Here is a 22,999-nt window from a genome sequence, read left to right on the forward strand (position 1 = left end):
ATACCCTATTTTCAGAGTTTTACCAAAACCTATTCCCCCCCCCAAAAAAAATAAAAAAAAATAATAAAAAAAATAAATAAAAAATAATAATATTTCTTTCATGCTTTTCGATGAAATATGGGGTTTTACCAGTGAAATAACACAGTGAAAAATATCAATTTAATATTTTCACTGCAAAATAAGGAGTGAAAATATCATCTTTCAGAACTACTTTAAATTTCTTTGTTGTTACATGTACTTGCCTTGATCAAAACAGAACACTGGACCTCAATAAATTATGTCAAAAAATGTTTAAAAAATATAAAAGAAATGTTTTATAAATTTAAACAAATAAATATATAATTGGAAATTAACAACTTACCGTTTATTACCGGTTATCCCGTTTATCAAACATTTTACTGATCTTTGAAGCTGAATGTTCGAACATTTGCTTTCATACCAAACAAATAACAGACAAAAACAACTGTTCGAACATAAATAAAATTTTATATCATCGTTCAAATGTATTTTGAACTGTTAACCATTGTAGTACGTAAAATGAGCTTCCTGGAGAATTCACACAACAATTTACAGATATATCCGATATTTTTTACCCCACCCACACCTCAAAATGTGTCAACAAACTAGCGTGGCATTTACTCTTTTAATATCTGGAAAACAAACATTTTAAAGCGAAACAGACTGGTCTCTGAGAGTAAGATGACTGAATATTAACTTACTATAAAAACAAGCGTACATGCAGCCTTAAACTAAGAACAAGAGGCACATCAGTGCCTGTGCTCCACTGGCCAAAAGGTTCAAGCAAAGACCACCTAACGAACATTTTCGTCAAGTTTCATAGAAATACAATCATCAATTTTTGAGGAGAAGTTATTTAAAAAATTTTTTTTACTTTAATAGCTCTGGCTGCCATGTTGTGCAGTGGACCGAAATGATTTGGGCAATTTGAGTAAAGGAGCACCAAACAAACATTTCTGTCAAGTTTTATCGAAAAAAGGTCATCGGTTTCGACGACAAGTCGTATAAAGTTTTTTTTATTTTTTAGCTCTGGCAGCCATGGTGTGCAGTGGACACTGTTTGGGCTATTTTGGTTAAGGACTACCCAAGTAACATTTCTGTCAAGTTTCATTGCAATACGATCATCGGTTTCTGAGGAGAAGTCGTTTAAAGGTTTTTCTATTTTTACCTCTGGGGGCCATCTTGTGCAGTGGACCGAAACCATTGAAGCAACTTTGATAAAGGACCATCCAAGGAACATTTCTGTTAAGTTTCATCAAAATCTGATCATCGGTTTCTGAGAAGATGTTCTTTAAAGGTTTTTCTATTTTTTTTGCCCTGGCAGCCATGTTGTGCAGCGGACCGGAACCATTTGAGCAATTTTGGTTAAGGACCACCCAAGGAACAATTCTGTCAAGTTTCATCAAAATCTGCCTATCCGTTTCAGAGGAGATGTCGTTTAAAGATTTTGCTATTTTTAGCTGTGGCGGCCATATTGTGCAATGGACCAGAACCATTTGAGCAATTTTAATAAAGGACCACCCAAGGAACATTACTGTCAAGTTTCATCAAAATCTGCCGAACCGTTTCAGAGGAGATGTCGTTTAAAGATTTTGCTATTTTTAGCTCTGGCGGCCATATTGTGCAATGGACCGGAACCATTTGAGCAATTTTGGTAAAGGACCACCAAAGAAACATTCCTGTGAAGTTTTGTCAAAATCCGCTTATCAGTTTCAGAGGAGATGTCGTTTAAAGTAAAAGTTTACGCACGCACGCACTCACGACGGACAATCTGTGACGACATAAGCTCCATGGCCTTCGGCCAGTGGAGCTAAAAATGGTTAAAATCCATTGAGTATCCACATTTGTTTTGCTAACACATTTGACCTTCCAAATTTTCATTCTTTAAATAGCGGCGTAGTAATTTGGTTATGATTCATGTCCATCTTAAAATAAAAAGTGTTTTCATTATTTTTGGAACGTATATGTGCACTAATAATACTTCATTGTTTACTGTTCATAAAGCTTTGCAATAAAACACGAGCGAATATTAAGCTATAAGAATGAATAGCAGAGAACTATTTCTCAGCAAACTGAAAGTAGAAAAGTTGACAGCTATAATTATGCATGAGGGGCGCCCCACGGGTAGCGGCGTAAAGCCCACCCTTTTCAAAAAGGGGGTTATTCAGAAATAAATAAAAAAACACAAATAAAACTCCGAAAATAAGCATAAAAGAAACAGAAAATTTGTTTATTTCAGTGTAAGATCGTATTTAATTTCACTCGTGATCATAAAAAAACTACATTTTCACTCGTGGCTTCGCCACTCGTGAAAATATGTTTTTCTATGACACTCGTGAAATAAAATACAATCTTACACTGAAATAAACAAATATCCTCTATATATATATTATCTAAAAACTAACTACATTTTTGTCAAAAATTTCATTTTCGCCAAAATTTACCAGATTTTTATCAAAATCTTACTTTCGCGAAAATAACTTCATTTTCATAAAAAAATAACCTTATTTTCGTATTTTAGTCAAAAAAGCTATTTTCGTATTTTAGTCATACCCCCGTAACAGTTCGGAGATTGCCGCTGGTCCGGATTGGGTCCAGCCATACCACCCAACTATTGTACTTACTTGAAATTGCGAACAAGCATCTCGTTTTTGGATGGATTTTTAAGTTGCGAAGTAAAATATCTCCGCGATGACTGCTGAAAAAGGTTCCAATAGTTCAGTTATTTGTCTCAGCTATTGTTGATTGTATAATTTATCAACGAAATTATAGTCTATTATAATTAGATGAACAAAATAAGTCCGAGTGGCGAGTGCAGTACAGTATCTTTAAACTAATAGTTTTTTTAATATGCTTAATGTTATTCCATGTGCGTTCTATCTAATGTCATTTCTTTACGTTTATTTATTTATTTATACGAGAAAAACTGGATATTCCCTTAATGATCATAGTTATTTATAGAATTAAATGGCTTTCCAAGTTCGTTTATCATACTTCTAAAAGTCTTCATTGGACTTTGGAGGAAATAAATATATATGCCTTAAGGGCAGTAAGCAGGGTACTGTTGGAAAACCATAAAATTATATACACCTGACACATAAATCAGAACTAGAAATCCTTAAACATTGAAAAAACATGCAATTTGATTAAGTCCAAATTCCTTAGGTGGAACTGGTAGTATGTGAAAAGTGATCAAGTCAAGTAAATTTTATTTACAAAGTCAGATTGTGTAACAGGACAACATAAGCTCTAAAGCTTTTAGCACCGATCAAATGAAACTCCATGATAGAGATTGAAAACAAATGACCAATTCAAGCTGAAAGTTATAACTTGCTTATAAAATCATAACATTTGGCTGGATCACCAATGCAATGGAAATGAATGTCCATCTTGTTGGTACAAATATCCTGATCAATGAAAGTTGCTGCAAAATGTTGCATACCAGTATGTCCAGTTAATCACAACCACTGGCATTTCCAGTGTTACATACACATAATTATGTAGTGCCAGCGGTTGTGCTAATTGGAGTTTCCTCACTTGACACATATAATATGTGTCATATGATATTTCAGTTTCAAGATTAGGACTAAATCAAACTGATTGTTTTGGCAATGATTATGCGTTTTAGTTTTGACTTATCTGTCAGGTCACTGTAAATAAAATTTGATTTTAGGTTTCCAAGAAGGCCATAAATTGTCCGCCTATCCTCATACCACTGTGTAACATTAGAGAAAAAGCAGCTGAAAAGTATACTGTAATTATCCACAGCCAGTGGTTTCAGGGTAGATTGGTAATTAGACTGTTAACCTAAAATAATTAGAAACATAAATAAGAACTATTGCTTACATAAAATAGTGATGCATGTCTCAATGTTGTAAGAACAGTAGTCGACTGATCACCCTTTAAACATTTTTGTACACCAGAGCGATGATGCTTTGGGTACAACACTCTGGTTGTATTGCTCTGATTCTTAGTGCAAACAAATTGAAAATCTCAGTCAATCAGAGATTTTTCCCTGTCTTGTATGTATAGATTCTCTTGAAGTTGGCAAATCATGGCTAAGATTAATGTGTGTTAATCGTTAATTGCTGAAAAATGATATTTTCAAAAAAACAAACAAACTCATATTCATATCAGTTACTATATACAAAATTATTAAATAATAAATTAGCGGAGCAACAGCACATAAATGGTCAGTGCTAAAGAGTTAATTATAATTAATGTAACAAGCGCTATGATTGGTTGACGATGATATCAGGAACGTGATCTTCCTACATGAATTTTTAGTTTTGCAATTGAATCAGAGGTTTGATTTATCATTATCAAACCTCAAATGAATCAGAATGCCATTAAAGGGGCTGTACTCCATATGATGAAATAGCGAAAAAAATAATGTTGAAAACGCCTTCGTAGCAAAATGTTACAAATTACTGTTGTTTGTAAATGAAAATGTATGTAGTGATTTTTCTTTTAAAGGCTGTTTCCTCTTGAAAAAGTTTCCATCCCCCGACCCCCCCTCGCCAGAAAAAAAAAATCGGAAATACTTTTTCTGAATTTAAAGTTGCAGTAAATGAATAATATAAGCAACGTATTTCTTGAACAACAAATAAGATCTACAGGACCAGCCTTAAACAGTATAGTGTATAAATAAAAAAAGTATTTATCTGATATCAACTGATGTAGATGTCAAAATCTGCAGCTTAGTAGATGCTGACTCAGAATGATATTTTTTCAGAGAGCACATTAAACCTTACCTGGCATGACACGGCTTGGATTCCAGTTCTTAATCCAGGAAATATCCTGGATTACTTCAGTGAAAGAAGTAACCCTTTCTACGACCGACAATGTGAGTTGGACTAGTATTTTGTATCTACATTATTAATACAACTAATAAAGAAAGGTGTAAATGTTTATGTTTAAACAGTAATTCCACAGGAAGTCATATTCTTAGGAATCTTCATTGCTGAGAGACCTTTAATTTTTGAATCAAGAATTGGAATTTTTAGGTGTTTTTTTTCAAACATTGCAGGTAGTCTTGGAAGTGTCTTTCAAAATGACCACATGTGTGTTTGCTTTTATTATTTTGATTGTATGTTGTATTATATTCTTGAACAATAATTTGCTTATTTCAATTTAAGTTTTAACATTTCAGGTAACAATGAGATAATAAAGATGCAGAGGCTCAACCATGATCAACTTCAGTATGTAGGATTTACTTTGATATTTATGCACCAGTCAATTGTAACCACGGCCCCCCCAGGTCCGGGGAGAAGCGGGGACTTCGACTTTCGGTCCAGCTAACCCAGGGTAAAACTGGTGGTAAAATCCCCGCCAAATACCCCTGCACCCCAGGGACCCTAGGTAAGGCCCATTCCCCGCTATATTGTGCGCGGAGACAAATCCACCGCATTCACCCGGCTCTGTGGGCACACCTGAAAGGTAAAAACATGGCCCTTTTCCCCGGCTATCCCCCCCGACCTGGGGGGCCAGTGGTTACACATTTGACTAGTGCATTACAAGGGGAGGCAAAATTATTAACAAGTACAAATAGATGGCTTGTGATATCTAACATTTTATCATGTCTGTACCTTAAATTGTGTGTAAGAAAAATGTAAGTACACACAACATTTATGTTGTCTTGACATTTTTGCATGTTTATTACAGACAGATGACTGGTGTTGAGTATGTGGTCGTCCATGTACAGGAGCCAATACTGTACATCATCCGCAAACAGTTCAGACACTCACCAACACAGGGTAAATATCCCAGCTCTTCATTTACCATAAAGTCAGCAGTTCAGAACTTTCATGATCAAGTTGGTCATACCGCTGTTCATGTGATACAAAAATATACAATTTTTGTTGTAATCTCCTCAATTTTGTGTCGCCTAAAATGGCAATACATAAGGTATTAATTTTGTAGTGACAGTGGTGCCGATTGGTCAGCAAAATTACATCAATCAAATCATGATAAAACTTGCTGACAGAGTTTCGTTAGTAAACAAGAGGAAGAAATGGAAAGAGATGGGAAAATCCGAAGAGTTTAGTTTAATGAATGTAGTGCTGAACATCATTGAATATTGTTATGTTGGTCGGGCACATGGCTTCTGTAGATCCAAACAGTAGTTATATAATGTACCGTATGTCACCTTAATGGAGAACTAAAAATATGTTTCTTTCTATATGAAGCTATTGAGTTATTGTTCTATGGTGACAATTATTTTTACTGTAGTTGAAGTGGCAAAGGCCTAATAGGTTATATGTATTTGTTATCAAATCGTGATGGAACTTTGTGAAAATGTTTGTAGGTATAATGCCTTGATCAAGATTAAAGTATACCTTGGAAGCTGCCCGGAGAAATTAAATGAAACTTTGCACATTCATGGATGTCAATTGGAAAGTGTGCACAGTGCAGAAATCTTAACTCTTGGACACTTTTGTGCAAATTATTTTCCCTTGTACTTTGATATTTTTTTAACGAAGTTTGCTTGCAGCATAACTCAAAAGAGCTTGGACCAATATATTTAAACTTTGATAAAACTTTAATAGATGGCAAAGTGAATTGTGCACAGCACAATTATAATATGACTGAGGCACTTATTTCCACAGCTACCTTCTGTTGTACATCAGATAATGATATAAAAAAAACAACAACACTTTATTTGTTAAGGTATAGTAACCAGATCAATCTCACAATTGACAACGCTCTACACTTAAAGTGTCCCAGGAGCTTGAAGACAACACCTTTTATAGAGGGACACCAAAAGCCACCAAGTCAGGTGTCCCGATGGGATACCGTAATGTTTTGAAATAAAGTTTGATAGAAATTAAAGATACATGTAAAGTTCAAGAAGATTTCAGATTGCAATTGAAAAAAATAAATCATTTGAGGATAATTTATCACAGGAGGTGCTATAAAAGGCTATACTAAAACATGAAATTTAAAAGAAGACATATTGACAACTTTTCAAAGGGAATCTTGACTTCAGGAAGACTCTTGATTTTAATTGGTAGTATCCCTTCAAGATTGCTTGGAATCATAGTGACAGGGATGTGATTTGTCCGCGGATCTAATGGCCCCAGGGCCCCCCCCCAAAAAAAAAAAAATAATAATAATATTTTTTTTTTAACTGATTTAAAAAGTTACTATAGCATTTTTGGTTGTTAGTGTTGATGTTCCAGTTTGCTTCAAATTTGAAGTCAGAAGAACCCTCAAAAGAGCTTCTGAAAAGCCAGTTTTTTTTTACCCCAAAAGTACCCCAAGAACTCATGGTTGAAATAGTTTCAGCCCTCCAGCTGCCAGGTCAATCACATCCCTGAGTTAGTGGCGGCCCCTGATAAACTATGAAGTTTTGGTCCTTTAACATTAAAAATTATATTATATTTGGTTAAAGTATGAACAAGCTCATGCAGAAAACAAGTTTTTTAATTAAAAACTTAAAACTGCTGGCATTTTGAATTTAACTGATGACCTAAAACATATTCTTTGTGATATTGAAACTATTTTATTATTTGCAGTGATCCCTCAAACCGATTACTACATCATTGGTGGTGTAGTGTACCAGGCCCCAGACCTTCACACATTCATCAACTCAAGGCTGGTATGTTCAATTTCTATTACATGTTTTGCTGTACATTTTTGTTTTCATGAGCACTATAAGCAGACCACAAAAAATGTAACAAATTTAAAAATTTTGGCTTGCTTCTCCTATATATTACTTTTTTGATGATTAACATATTCATCAGATATCATTTAAGATTTATGATTTTTTTTTTATAAAACCTTATTTAAATGAATTTTGTCATTATTTTTGTATAATGGTTTTGTTGCTTTCAGACAAACACAATATTCAACATACAGTCAGCATTTGAGGAAGGTATGTCTAACTATGTTGTACAAACAATATTAGGTTTCATTAAAAATGTTGATTATGTGCCAATAGGCTCAGTACATTTCGCAACAAGCTAGAATTATTCTCTTAAAAGGGAAACCAAACAGGATACCAAACAAGCTAAATATACTTTGGAAATTCCAACTGTTTAAGGCATAGTTTAAGGAAGGTTTGGCATGACAACCCCCTGCTGTGAATCTCCTGCTAATTGCACTGATGTCACAGTAGGGGCCAATATCCTGTGTGTTTGTTTATTGGCTCAGTGCCATTTAGGGTCAATTTCTATAATAAAACCTCCAAAATTGCAGAGCAGGATACTCAGTTTGGAGATATGATAAAAAGGCACCAGGCAATTAGATTAAGATCAATACACAGAGGTTGTGTACTAAACACTAATAAGAGGGGGGGGGGGGCACTTATAGAAGGCTTAAACTAGACCTTGAACAGTGAACTGGTTGAGTGAGTGATTTCAAAATCTGACTTCAGGAGTGTTATGACATGCCATTGAAATATTTATATGTACATTGTACAACCTCTGTTAATCTGTATTTTAAAAATAAATATGTAGCCTGTTACTGTACTTCTGTTTATGCACAGTCTTCTTGTAACAAAAACAGTCATTTTTTTGCAGCCAAGTCATTTTCCCGATACCATCCATCAAAAGGTTACTGGTGGGATTTCAATCAGCAAGAAAGTGCTGGCAAGTATTACAGTAGACATATAGTGTGCACACTTAGTTAATATCATACTAATAACTAAACTACCATGGAATTGCATTGGTCCAGTTGACACTTTTCCTAAATATAGGAAAACAGCTGAAACTGAATATCTTTTGTTACAGCTAATTTATTATAACTAATAGCTATAATTCTTGTAACTGTAAGTAAAACAGAAACATGTTTTTACAATAATTGTATGCTTCAATGCATTTTTGAAGCCAATAGAACATTTGCCCCTCTTTATTCTCTTATCAGTTTTTCATCAAGACTGCATACTAGACTCTGCCTTCTTTAGTTGGGCACTCTTTACCTTGTTCAGGAAGCCTTAGTGTAGAATGTCATTTAGCACAACACAGACTGAAGATCTTCTTACAATCATTGAAAACCTGACTTCATCGCATTGCAGCATTTCTTGTTTGAATCTAAAGAGTCTTGAAGCAAACCTGTGAGTCACTATTATTATGAGGCCAAAGTGTGAGTCGCAACAGAAAATTAGCAGGGTTCGACTTTAAGAGCAGTGTGAAACCAAACAACATGCACTAGTTGATAGATGGTCCAATCTATGTCCAGAATGTCCGAGGCTGACTACATTTAACCTGATTGGGTGTGTTCTTAATCTGTCAAAGTTTCCTAAAATAATGTCTTAAAATGCATCAAAACCACAAAATATCTGTGAAAATATTACACTGTTCTGAAAGTTGATCAGAAATTCGTATGTACTATATTTAGTACCAACCACTGATTTGTTTTAGTAATCAGATCGAGGCAGTTGGTGGCATACAGGTCTGCCAAATTAACATTATCATAATAATTATTGTAAAGCACCATAAGCATGTTTATTTCTTCAACTAAATGCTCACTTTCTTAATGTTGACAAAATTATCGTATATTGTAGTAAAACAATGCTAGAAATGCAGAGAAGTTTGCACATGACCGCTACTTTACAAAGCCAAAATGTTAGGATCCCAAGTATTATGACAACAGATCTTTTTTAAGGTTTGTTTACATTGTGCTAAGAAGATGTGTAATTTGTTTTTAAGTATAATACGGTAGTTCAGTAAAGGTCAGTGAGGTCTAGAAGGTTTTCAAAGGTACTGGACCACTGGTCCAGCTCTCAAAATGGTTTACAATGAACCCTGATGTGAGAGTCTCAAAACAAAAGTATGAGTCTCAAAGCAAGTGTGAGTCTCAAATTAAAAATGTGAGTCCAAAAGCAAGTTTGAGTCTCAAAGAAATAGTGTGAGTTCAAAAGCAAGTGTGAGTCTCAAAGTAATAGTGTGAGTCCAAAAGCAAGTGTGAGTCTCAAAGTAATAGTGTGAGTTCAAAAGCAAGTGTAAGTCTCAAAGTAATAGTGTGAGTTCAAAAGCAAGTGTAAGTCTCAAAGTAATAGTGTGAGTTCAAAAGCAAGTGTGAGTCTCAAAGAAATAGTGTGAGTCCAAAAGCAGAATTGTGGGCCCAAATCAGAAGTGTAGGTCCCAAACCAAGTGTGAGTCACAAAGTAATAGTGTGAGTTCAAAAGCAAGTGTGAGTCTCAAAGTAATTGTGTGAGTCTCAAAGTAATAGTGTGAGTTCAAAAGCAAGTGTGAGTCTCAAAGTAATAGTATGAGTCCAAAAGCAAGTTTGAGTTTCAATGTAATAGAATGAGTTCAAAAGCAAGTGTAAGTCTCAAAGTAATAGTATGAGTTCAAAAGCAAGTGTGAGTCTCAAAGTAATAATACGAGTTCAAAAGCAAGTGTGAGTCTGTAAGCAAAAGTGTGAGTCCCAAAGCAAGTGTAAGTCTCATATTAAAAGTGTTAGTCCAAAACCAAGTGTGAGTTTCAAAGTAAAGGTAAAAGTGTGAGTTCAAAAGCAAGTGTGAGCCTCAAAGTAAAAGTGTGAGTCCCAAAGCAAGTATGAGTCTCAAAGAAATAGTTGAGTCCCAAAGCAAGTGTGAGTCTCAAAGTAAAAGTGTGAGTCCCAAAGCAAGTATGAGTCTCAAAGAAATAGTGTGAGTCCCAAAGCAAGTGTTAGTCTGAAAGTAAAGGTGTGAGTCCAAAAGCAGAATTATAGGTCCCAAATCAGAAGTGTAGGTCCCAAAGCAAGTGTTAGTCTCAAAGTAAAGGTGTGAGTTAAAAAGCAGAATTGTGGGCCCAAATCAGAAGTGTAGGTCCCAAAGCAAGTGTGAGTCCCAAACATAGTGTGAGTATGAAAGCAACAATGTGATTCCCAAACATATTTGTTAGACTAAAAGTAAAAGTGTTAGTCCAAAAGCACATTTGCGAGTTTCAAAGCAAAAGTGTGAGTTCAGTCTTCAAGGATTACAGACTGCCATATATTGGTGAGAATTTGGATATGATAATAGGTTTTGATGATATGAACAAAATATTCTGGAATTCATGTCTATGCAGATTGGTTTGAGAAAACTTATCCTGTATTTGTTTATATTCTGATGAACAGATATTTATTTTCATGCCCCCGAAGGATGACATATATAAATCTTTTATGACCTTGAGCTGAAAATCTGTTTCAGATCAATAACTGATGAATGCTTGGTCCTTAAACTTAGCAAGCAGGTTAGTCATGACCAAAAGATGAACCCTATTGATTTCGAGATCAGTCATTCAAATTCAAGGTCATGGTCATATTGACCTTGAGCTGAAATTTTGTTCTGATCAATAATTGATGAAAACTTGGGCCTAGGAACCTCAGACTTGGTGGGCAGTTTGAACACTTCCAGCGAATGACCCCTGTTGATAATGAATACCAGGAAATCAGAACAGTAAACATGATAAAGCCAGTTACCTACATCATTCACTTTAAAGTTAAACAATGCTTGTTATAGTGTTTCTTCATTATCTTTAACATTAAAGTTTAGTTTTTCTAGGTTTTCAAAAATGAATCCTGGCAAAAATATCACTCACATTATGCAAAGTGTTCTCATATTTACTAGTTCAATAATGCCAAACCACCTGATTTAAAATGACATCGGGGACAAGTTGACATCAGCTCCATCTTGCAGTAACTTATCATGATAAAGGTGTCTTAGAATGTCTTTGGAATGCCAAAAAGTGTTCCTGCGATAGATTTTAGAAGGCCTCTGAAATGCCACAGTTGTGTTCCTGCGATAGATTTTCGAAGGTCTCTGAAATGCCAAAGTTGTTTTCCTGCGATAGATTTTAGAAGGCCTCTGAAATGCCAAAGTTGTGTTCCTGCGATAGATTTTAGAAGGCCTCTGAAATGCCAAAGTTGTGTTCCTGCAATAGATTTTAGAAGGTCTCTGAAATGCCAAAGTTGTGTTCCTGCGATAGATTTTAGAAGGTCTCTGAAATGCCAAAGTTATGTTCCTGCGATAGATTTTAGAAGGCCTCTGAAATGCCAAAGTTGTGTTCCTGCAATAGATTTTCAAAGGTCTCTGAAATGCCAAAGTTGTGTTCCTGCGATAGATTTTAGAAGGTCTCTGAAATGACAAAGTTGTGTTCCTGCGATAGATTTTAGAAGGCCTCTGAAATGCCATAGATTTAAGAAGGTCTCTGAAATGCCAAAGTTGTGTTCCTGCGATAGATTTTAGAAGGTCTCTGAAATGCCAAAGTTGTGTTCGTTCCATAGATTTAAGAAGGTCTCTGAAATGCCAAAGTTATGTTCCTGCGATAGATTTTAGAAGGCCTCTGAAATGCCAAAGTTATGTTCCTGCAATAGATTTTAGAAGGCCTCTGAAATGCCAAAGTTGTGTTCGTTCCATAGATTTAAGAAGGTCTCTGAAATGCCAAAGTTGTGTTCCTGCGATAGATTTTAGAAGGTCTCTGAAATGCCCCCAAACCAATTTCATTGTCTCCTTACAGGGGCTCTGCTTCTTGACCCCAAGGGAACTTTTTCAGGATTGACAACTATCAGCTGTATAAGCCCTTGTTATTGGCACACCCTTAGCATTCATGTATTGAACTTTGACCAATGGGATGAGCCCATGCTGTTAGCATTGAAAGGTATGCTGTAATTCATGCTATGACCTATTTGTTACATAAGATATTGGTAAATTTAAAGATTGTAGCAAGTTATATTTTAAATGACTGCTATCTAGACAGATTTTCCGGCCCCTTCTGCCTTTGAGAAACTGGATTCTTTATAGCCTTTGATTACTCAAATATCATTATGTTAATGAAGCTTTGTACTAATTCAGTACATGTAAAAAAATGAAAAACCTGAAACCAATTTAGTTGAAAATGATGACCATATATGCTTTCATTATTAATGCACATGATGTGAATCAACATCATATCAGATGCAAGAACAATATCGTGATTAATGTTTGATGAATACATCATATAGCAATAATTTCAAATAAAAAGTCATACATTTGTTTAGTGCATTCCTGATAAATAAGCTTTTATCTTGCAGACTTGTGTCTTGAAATTGCCTTTTATAGCATAAACAAACAGTATTTCAAATAATTGTTTTAACAATATAATAAACAGTCCAGGAAGTTGAGTTGAAAGTAAGATGAAGTTATTCAGTGCTGCTGAATGTTGTAAAATTTCCATGACTGCCTTATTAGGAATGCATAAAAAGGATCATTTATCATCATATGAAACAAGACAAAACTATTGTTTTTGAAGTAATAATGTTTCTAACACTCAAATACAAATGTTTTCAAAATGCTCTCATCATAAAAAAATCCTTTGAAAATTATCTTTGTCATCATTTGCATAAAACAAGTGAAGTTATATAAATCATGACTTTAGGGATACAATTGCCTTTTGTAGGTATCACATTGGTTACTATTAGCATACAGCAGATGAACCTTGTAAAACTTCAGTTGTTTAAACTGCTTTTAAGCCTGATTTGTCATCGAAAAATTCCAGGTTATAGATTGACAAAAACCGGTTGGGCGGTCATAAAGGACTCATTAAGAAGTTTGTGTCAAAGTGTGTTTTTTTTGTGTCATAAAAGCAACTATGTTTATCAAATCTTTATGAAACTTTTTCAGAATATTTTTCTCAGCAAGATAATTAAGACCATTGTATATATTGGTCTTCATTGGTCAAAAACATGGTCACATATCAAGACAAAATTTTGTGTTATTTTTTTTTTATTCAAGTTCATCAGTGTTCATCCTATCGTAAAGAAACTCAGTCAGATTTTGTCACAGCATGGTATTTAGGACCAGTGTGAATATGGGTCTTCCCGGGTCAAAACATAGGTAGCCAGGTCGTATCCATTCTGCTACTATAGCTGTCTAATGCAGACCCCAAATACATGTGTCTCCATCACCTCTATCATACACTGACGAACTTGCACAGGAGTGTAATCTATTCTTAAGAGTTTGGCTTCTGACAACTACTATTGTACAGCATCAGAAAACTGCTATTTTTAGCTCGACTATTTGAAAATAAGGAGGTTTTACTACTCACCCCTGCACCAGCGTCAGGTTATAATTTTAAGGCAGATTGGCATTTTTACTTATATCACCAATACTCTTCATTCAAGTCACTTAATACTTCAAACTGTTGTTCATGAGCATCACACAATGAGGTTACATAACTCTGTATTATCCTTAATACAAATTATGGCCCCTGATTGACTTAGGAACTTTGGTTAAAGTTTAAGGGCAGAATAAAGTTTTAGGGCAAAACTTGAAGTTGAGATTTTTATAAATTACTTCTATACCCTTCATTCAATTGACTTAATACTTCAAGCAATTATTGACAACCATCTTACACTTAAAGCATTCATATCGGTACCTCCATTTTATTCCTAATGACAAATTATGGCCCTTGTTTGACTTTTTTTTTATGCCCCCTTTTGAAAAAAGTGGGGTATATTGTTTTGCACATGTCGGTCGGTCGGTCGGTCGGTCGGTCGGTCGGTCTGTCTGTCGGTCGGTCGGAATACCAAATGGTTTCCGATCAATAACTTGAGAACGCTTTGACCGAGGGACCTCATACTTGGTATGTGTATTGGTCATCACCAGCAGATGAACCCTATTGATTTTGAGGTCAGTGGGTCAAAGGTCAAGGTCAGTGTGACCTTTACATGAAAAACGGTTTCCGATCAATAACTTGAGAACGCTTTGACCCAGGAACCTCATACTTAGTAGGTGTATTGGTCATGACCAGCAGATGAACCCTATTGATTTTGAGGTCAGTGGGTCAAAGGTCAAGGTCAGTGTGACCTTAACATGAAAAACGGTTTCCGATCAATAACTTGAGAACGCTTTGACCCAGGGACCTCATACTAGGTAGGCTTATTGGTCATGACCAGCAGATGAACCCTATTGATTTTGAGGTCAGTGGGTCAAAGGTCAAGGTCAGTGTGACCTTAACATGAAAAACGGTTTCCGATCAATAACTTGAGAACGCTTTGACCCAGGGACCTCATACTAGGTAGGCTTATTGGTCATGACCAGCAGATGAACCCTATTGATTTTGAGGTCAGTGGGTCAAAGGTCAAGGTCAGTGTGACTGTAAGCTGAAAAAAGGTTTTCTGATTGTCCATATTTTTTCTTTTTCTTTTGACAGGTACATTTTTTAATTGGGAAAACTTGTTATTAGTATGACATATGTCTTTGTTCCGGTAGGCCGGTGGGAGGGCAGCGTCAAAATCACCTATGGTATCAAATAATTTAAGTTAGGTTTGACAATTAGTGACCAAACTTGATAAATGGAAAGAGTTTATGGAGACATTTTTATGGGATTGCGTTTGGGCTCCTAGGATCAAGGTCAAGGTCACTGTTACTATAAATAGAAAAAAGGTTGGTACTGAATTACCTTGACCCTAAGGTCGACATATTGTGACCAAAATTGGTATATAGGAAGTGTTTATGAAGACCTTTCATGGGATTGTGTTTGGGTCCCCTAGGGTCATGTTCACTGTTTCTAAAAATACAGTGTGGCAGATCCAGGACTTTCTAAATGGGGGGCCCAACTAATTATAAACATAAAAAACTATTTTGAATGAATTATTAACCAGGTTTTCAACGAATTATTAGAATGAGGTTGTCGTTGGGCAGGCGGGAGGGCGGGCGGGCAGGCGGGCGGGCGTCAAACATTGGTTTCTGTTCAATAACTTGAGTTAGCATTGATAGATATTGATGAAACTTGGTGTGTAGGTAGCTTATGGGAAGAGCTAGCTTGGGATTGCTTTTGAGGGGGGTGGGGCTAAGGTCAAGGTCACTGTTTCTAAAAATAGAAAAATGGTTTCTGCCCAATAACTTTAGTTAGCATTGACCGATATTGATGAAACTTGGTGTGTAAGTTGCTTATGTGAAGAGCTAGCTTGGGATTGCTTTTGAGTGGGGAGGGGCTTAGGTCAAGGTCACTTTTACTTAAAATAGAAAAATGGTCAAGGTCACTGTTACTTAAAATAGAAAAATGGTTTCTGCCCAATAACTTTAGTTAGCATTGACCGATATTGATGAAACTTGGTGTGTAGGTAGCTTATGTACAGAGCTAGCTTGGGATTGCTTTTGGGGGGGGGGGCTAAGGTCAAGGTCACCTGTTACTAAAAATAGAAAAATGGTTTCTGCCCAATAACATAAGTTAGCAATGATAGATATTGATGAAACTTAGTGTGTAGGTAGCTTATGTGAAGAGCTAGCTTGGAATTGCTTTTGAGTGGGGAGGGGCTAAGGTCAAGGTCACTATTACTAAAAATAGAAAAATGGTTTCCGCCCAATAACTTAAGTTAGGATTGACAGATATTGATGAAACTTGGTGTGTAGGTAGCATGTGAAGAGCTAGCTTGGGATTGCTTTTGAGTGGGGAGGGGCTACGGTCAATGTCACTGTTACTTGAAATAGAAAAATGCTTTTTGCCAAATAACTCTTGATAGCATTGATAGATATTGATTAAACTTGGTGTGTGGGTAGCTTATGTAAAGAGCTAGCTTGGGATTGCTTTTGAGGAGGGGTGGGGCTAAGGTCAAGGTCACTGTTACTAAAAATTTAAAAATGGTGTATGCCCAATAACTTTAGTTAGCATTGATAGATATTGATAAAACTTGGTGTGTAGGTAGCTTATGTACAGAGATAGCTTGGGATTGCTTTTGAGGGGGTTGGAGCTAAGGTCAAGGTCACTGTGACTAAAAATAGAAAAATGGTTTCTGCCCAATAACTTTAGTTAGGATTGATAGATATTGACGAAATTTTGTGTGTAGGGACTAGTAGCTTATGTGAAGAGCAAGCTTGGAATTTCTTTTGAAGGGGGTGGGGTCAAGGTCGCTGTTACTAAAAATAGAAAAATGGTTTCTGCCCAATAACTTTAGTTAGCACTGATAGATATTGATGAAACTTAGAGCGAAGGTAGCGTATGTGAAGAGCTAGCTTGGGAGGTGGGGTCAAGGTCACTGTTCCTAAAAATAGAAAAATGTTTTTCTGCCCAACAATTGATGGATAGTGATGAATCTTAGTGTGAATATAGCTTATATGAAGCTGCAGATTGAACTTGCTCATACAACAAATTAATTGGCTTTAATTTCTGATTGCCCATAACAAAAACCTGGGTTCGTCACATTGCGGCGCTTCTAGTTTTAATCATAAAATGACACGAACTTCACATTTGTCGTCGCTGTCAATAATGTTTGGCAAAACAATTGAATTAAAAAGATAGCATTAACTGATATAAGATAAACCTTTCAAAAAAAACCCATATAGGTTTGGGCAATCGAAACAGGGTCGATGGATTTGAAAGCAAAGTTGTTGACCACTCCGCCACCTGAGACACACATTTATGACATAGAATAAATATGGTATAAACCTACAGTAACATAAGTATATTGATTGCACTTAACGAAATTGTACTTCTAATGTCATTGTCATTTAGGTAAACTGATTCCAAAAAGGATTTAAAATAAATTATTCTGTATTAATTTACAAAGGCTCTAGCATGATTCTGACGTTAATAAAAGCCGAATTGGAAAGTTTCAAGGCGGCAACATTTTAAATTTAAACTTGTTAAATTCACTGTCATGCACACACATCTTGTTGACACACAATAATATTATTGAAAGCAATGACGAACATAAAATGTGCATATGTTAACAGTTTAAAACAGCGTATATTTCTGCTATAGGATATATTTTGAAAACAGTAAACTGCAGCCAAATTTGTTTACTTTTGATCAGCTGTCTGTGTAAAATTGGGTTCCGATTTATCATTATTGAATGTTCGGGCCCCGATGTCAATTTCATGAGACTTTTTCGTGTCGTAAACTATATTATACTTTGAAATTGGCATACCATAAATAACGGGACATGAGAATCAGGTTCAATTGCATATTTTCTGAAATAATCTTTAAATTGTGACAAATCAATTTATTTGTAAGGTTAAATCAATAAAGATGTGCCCTAATAACATAACTTGCCGGCCAGCTGGGGGGGGGGGTATGGGCCCTCTGTGACCCCCCAGTAGATCCGCCACTGAAATAGATAAGTGTTGCAATAATGGTAGACGTTTGTTGTAGTAATTGAATTGAATACCATCATCAGTAGGTAAACACACATGCAATACAGACCAATGGTAATGTAGATTGTGGTATTTTTAATCTTTGATAGTATACTGAGTTATTTTTATAAAACTCCTTCCTAGAAGTGAGTTTAGTGTATAGAAATTGCATTTTCCCAAGTTACTTTTTGTTCTATAAACAAACATAGTGATGTGAAGTTGCATTTTTGTCATATATTCAAAATCTTTTGCTGTAATGGATCTTAAGGATCTTAAATGAAATACCACTTGAAACAGCCTCCTGTGTACAATCCGTATAATGGTGGGAGCATTCATGCGTTTTGATTGCTGAATATTGTCAACATTTTTGTTGTTATTTTTCACAATTGTACACACTTAATAAACCGTCTGATTGTCAAGTAGAAATATTGTATCACTGATGACCCATGAATATAGATGGAACTGTATTACTTTCATCTTTAATACGACATAGAAACAGTTTTAAAAAATGACTAGGTTTTCTAATGTTTTCAAAAAATGACCACTAGGCCGCTGTGAGTATGTACTAAACTAAAGAACTTCATGGTATTGTTGTTGTTTGTGTGAAACTAAACTTCTGAACTCTCTGACGTAAATTGATTGTTTATGTGTTGACATTGGACTATTCTGCATAAGTAGTTAGTGATTGTCAAGCTGTTTTGAAGAACATAAAAAATCAAATTGTAATTGAAACACTTAACAATCTCAAATCAATGTCAAGATATAGACTAGTACAGTTGTTTTAATGCCTGTGAATGGCCGCATATAGTTATCAGACTGTCTGTCTGTCCAATCAATTTAATGCTTAAACCCTGGTCAGTCAGAGTCAAATTCATCATCATGCGAGCATGCTTGAACTCATATACATAATTATTTTATGAATCTTCCAATTGGCTTTCGTTTTGTAAATCCCAAAACAGTATAAAAAAACAGGTCTAATAAATTTATCAAAAAGTTTCAATTTATTTTCAGGTGAAATGATCAAGTATTATCTGAATTTAAATATTTGAAAGTTCTACTGATACATATTGACATTTTAATCCATCTTGCAAGGACTTCATCTTCATGTCATGTTCAAAACAGCATGGGAAGGTTGTCATGCAAATATGTGATTTACACCTAAACACAAATGGTTATCCTCCAAGGAGGCTTTTTGGAGCATTGTTCACATTCCTTTGACAGCTTGTCTTCATACAGGGTTGAAAGGATTTGTTTAAAGTGTCAAAGAAATATAGTGTAATAAGATTTGGCCGATCTATTTTTCCTAAAATTGTGGAGCGCTGCATAACTTATCTAATAGAATCTTTTATTTTTCGAGAGTGGGACATTGTAATGCACCAGTCAAATGTAACCACGGCCCCCCAGGTCCGGGGGTATACTGGGGATCGCGGGGGAAATGGGCCGTGTTTTTACTTTTCAGGTGGCCCCGCAATGCTGGGTGAATGCGGTGGTTTTGTCTTCGCTTTAAATAAAGCGGGGAATGGGCCTAACCTAGGGTCCCTGGGGTGCGGGGGCATTTGGCGGTGATTTTACCATCTGTTCGTCGCTGCAGGGCGGGGATTTTAGCCGGGGTTGACTGGACCGAAGTCAAAGTACCCGCTATTCGCCGGACTGGGGGGGGGGGGGGCGTGGTTACAATTGACTGATGCACAAGGCTAATGCTAGTTTAATTTGTTATTAAATGCTGTTATAAATGTATCACATGTACTGGTACCTTTGAAATATAAATTGTACAAGAAAATAAGGTTATAACTTGATGATACTTGTTCATTCTTGTGCTGGCTGTTTCTAGTGAAACAATTAAAACTGTTCAGGTAATATATTTTTGGATATCTCAAATAGAGCTAAAACACTGCTAGTCATGGCGGCAGGTATACATGTTAAACTCCAGGGATTGCCTATCAAACTAACAATCCACCCAAGCGGAACTAATAATCCATCCTAGCAATAGGTATTATAAGTATCTATCATGTGTTTCCGGTACGGATAGAAAAATCCGACCCGAGGGCAAGCGCGTAAGCCGGTAACGGGGCTTGCTGAGTTACCGGCAACGCAGCGTGCCCGAGGGTCGGATTTTTCGATCCGGCTGGAAACACATGATTGATATTTTTTCTTGCATGTCTAAAAATATTTGTGGAAAAAATGATGTAGAAAACGAACTTTTGTACATTTCACCAAAAAGCGCGTGCGACGTTGTTTACTGACATCATAAAGCGCTGTAATTTTAATAACTAAAAATTACGTTTTTTTACGATTATTTATTTTCAATTTTAATTAAAAGTCTTGCATAGATATATATTTGATTGCTCTTCATTGAAATAGCATACTATTATTTTCATAAACCATGCAATTAAAGAAATAAGAAGTGGCGCATTGTTGCGCATGACTCATCTTACATGGGGGGTGTAAGATGGGTTTTTCCAGCACTGGTCACATGACCGGAAACACACGTCCGGTATGCAGGAATAGTAGGGTATGAGATCTGAAAATCAAATTAAAATGCCTTATCATGCAAGTCCATGAAGTCTGTTTCAAAGTTCATTTACTTCAATTATATATAAAGTAAAGATGAGAAGAACCGTATAACAAGATGCAAGGAGAACATTATATCAAGTCCCTTGCTTTCCATTGTAAACTGAAGTAAAAAGAAAGAAGTGTGATCTTTGCTGATTTAGGATTGATTGAAAATTAATTGTTTTCACTTCAAATCATTTTCCTAATCATTCGTTACCAATTAGTTGACAGTAGCCAAGAGGAAAATTGCTATATGATGGTGAATACAGGCCAATAGAGAACTGGGCCAGTATTCATATTACAGCGATCATCATTATCTCGAGGGTCATAATCTTAAGGATACAACAATTCAAATTGATCATTTCAGAAAGGCTTTATTTACACTCTCTTTATGAACTTATGAAGCATACATTTTTATAACAACATAAAATCATACATTTCTTTCAATTTTATTTTACCTTTGAGGTGGCCCCGCAGTGCCGGGTGAATGCGGCGGTTTTGTCTTCACGCCAAATATAGCATGGAATCGGCCTTACATAGAGTCCCTTGGGTGCGTGGGCATTTGGCGGGGGTTTCACGAGCAGTTTGTCCCCACAGGGCGGGGACTTTGCCTGGGCTTGGCTGGACTGAAAGTCAAAGTCCCCGCTATTCCTGGACCTGGGGGGCCGTGGTTACAATTGACTGGTGTATTATGAACACCAGCCCTGTTCCAATATTTCAAGTGAATTACTTATATTTGTTTTTTTGCAAATAATTTGAAAATACCTGTATGAATAAATACATGTATATTGGTCCTAGATGTTAGTTATAATATGGCAAAATAAAACATGTGTCAAAATCAGTCAGTTTTGCAGGTTGTTTGGAATACATGAATTACTGCTATAATATAATATACTGCAGAAATGGCATTTCAGGAAATCATCTCAAAATACAGATTGCAAGAAGAGCAGAAACATAGTTAAGTTATTTGCTAATTTAATTGGATTGGGAAGTTCAAATGTTTATTGTGTAATTATAAGTTTGAAAATACCGGGTTGTGTATCCAAGAATGTACGGAATGCCGTTAGGGCCATCGCCTATGAATGTGTTGATCTGAAACGCAATACTCGATAGTGAAAACTAGACAGTACGATGATGAAAATGCGACAGTACAATAACAAAAACTCGATTATACGACAGTACGATGATGATAATGCGATAAACTATCGTGTTTTCACCATCCTACTGTGGCGTTTTCATCATCGTACTATTGTGTTTTCATCATCGTACTGTCGTGTTTTCATCATCTTACTATCACCAGAAGGCGCTAGTACGATGATGAAAACAAGACAGTACGATGATGAAAATGCCATAGTACAATGATGAAAACACGACAGTACGATGATGAAAACGAGATAGTACGATGGTGAAAACCTGAAAGTACGATGATGAAAACACGATAGTACGATGGTGAAAACGCGATTGTACGATGATGAAAACACAACAGTACGATGATGAAAACGCCATAGTACGATGATGAAAACACAACAGTACGATGATGAAAACGTGATAGTACGATGGTGAAAACGCGATAGTACAATGATGAAAACACGACAGTACGATGATGAAAACGCAATAGTAAGATGGTGATAAAGCGATAGTACGATGATGAAAACGCAATAGTATGATGATGAAAATGTGACAGTACAATAGTACGATGATGAAAACGTGAACTCACGATATAACGATGGTGAAAACGCGAAAGTATGATGGAGTTTATCGCATTATCATCATCGTACTGTCGTGTTATTGCGTTTTCGTTATCGTACTGTCGCGTTTTCATCATCGTACTGTCGCGTTTTCACCATCCTAGTTTCGTGATTTCGCATTTTCATTATCGTTGTATCGAGTATCATGTTTCAGATCAACACATTCATAGGCAATTGGCCTAACGGCAGCCCTAACGGCATTCCGTAAGAATGAGATTGAATATGGTATCTCATAAACGTTCACTGATATCAAACCGTGTTGTACAAGTATGCAGCTGTTATGTACTGAGAGCATAATTATAATGGTCAAAATCTGTCTGGCCCATTTCTGGCATTTGTCATCTTCCTTAGACGGCGCCTGGTGCAGGAGAACAATCATTTGTGGTTCTTAACTTTATACATTGAGTCATTGACGAACATTGGTACATTGACGTAGTAAATGTTCTGTAAACATGTTTATTTCTGTTAGATGTTGTATTTTGAAATGATGGAAATTTCTTTTTTACAAATTGGTCACAGTATTTACTTGTATTTATTAATATCCAATTTAAATCAAACTTAGGTGATTCTTTGTTTACAGGCACAAGGTTTATCTAATATAACCATAATGTTATAACAAACATGAGTGCGGATACCCATAATTATCTGGCCTAGTTTA

At 35.9% G+C, this 22,999-nt stretch overlaps 2 protein-coding genes across 2 annotated transcripts in view; one reads left to right on the forward strand and one right to left on the reverse strand.

Moving 5' to 3' along the window:
• LOC128208293 (uncharacterized) overlaps positions 1-2,904 on the reverse strand; it is a 24,042-nt gene extending 21,138 nt beyond the window's left edge. Inside the window, exon 1 of the mRNA XM_052911832.1 lies at positions 2,643-2,904. Coding sequence (XP_052767792.1) covers positions 2,643-2,662 — 20 coding nt within the window. The 5' untranslated portion in view covers positions 2,663-2,904. The remainder of the gene's footprint in view (positions 1-2,642) is intronic.
• Positions 2,566-22,999, forward strand: part of LOC128208295 (mediator of RNA polymerase II transcription subunit 6-like) — a 26,015-nt gene continuing 5,581 nt past the window's right edge. The window contains exons 1-7 of the mRNA XM_052911837.1: positions 2,566-2,725; positions 4,754-4,864; positions 5,171-5,219; positions 5,683-5,774; positions 7,536-7,618; positions 7,855-7,894; positions 8,541-8,609. Coding sequence (XP_052767797.1) covers positions 2,710-2,725; positions 4,754-4,864; positions 5,171-5,219; positions 5,683-5,774; positions 7,536-7,618; positions 7,855-7,894; positions 8,541-8,609 — 460 coding nt within the window. The 5' untranslated portion in view covers positions 2,566-2,709. The remainder of the gene's footprint in view (positions 2,726-4,753; positions 4,865-5,170; positions 5,220-5,682; positions 5,775-7,535; positions 7,619-7,854; positions 7,895-8,540; positions 8,610-22,999) is intronic.

This window comes from Mya arenaria, chromosome 11, assembly GCF_026914265.1.
Source record: "Mya arenaria isolate MELC-2E11 chromosome 11, ASM2691426v1".
In the NCBI taxonomy this organism is placed as follows: Eukaryota; Metazoa; Mollusca; class Bivalvia; order Myida; family Myidae; genus Mya; species Mya arenaria.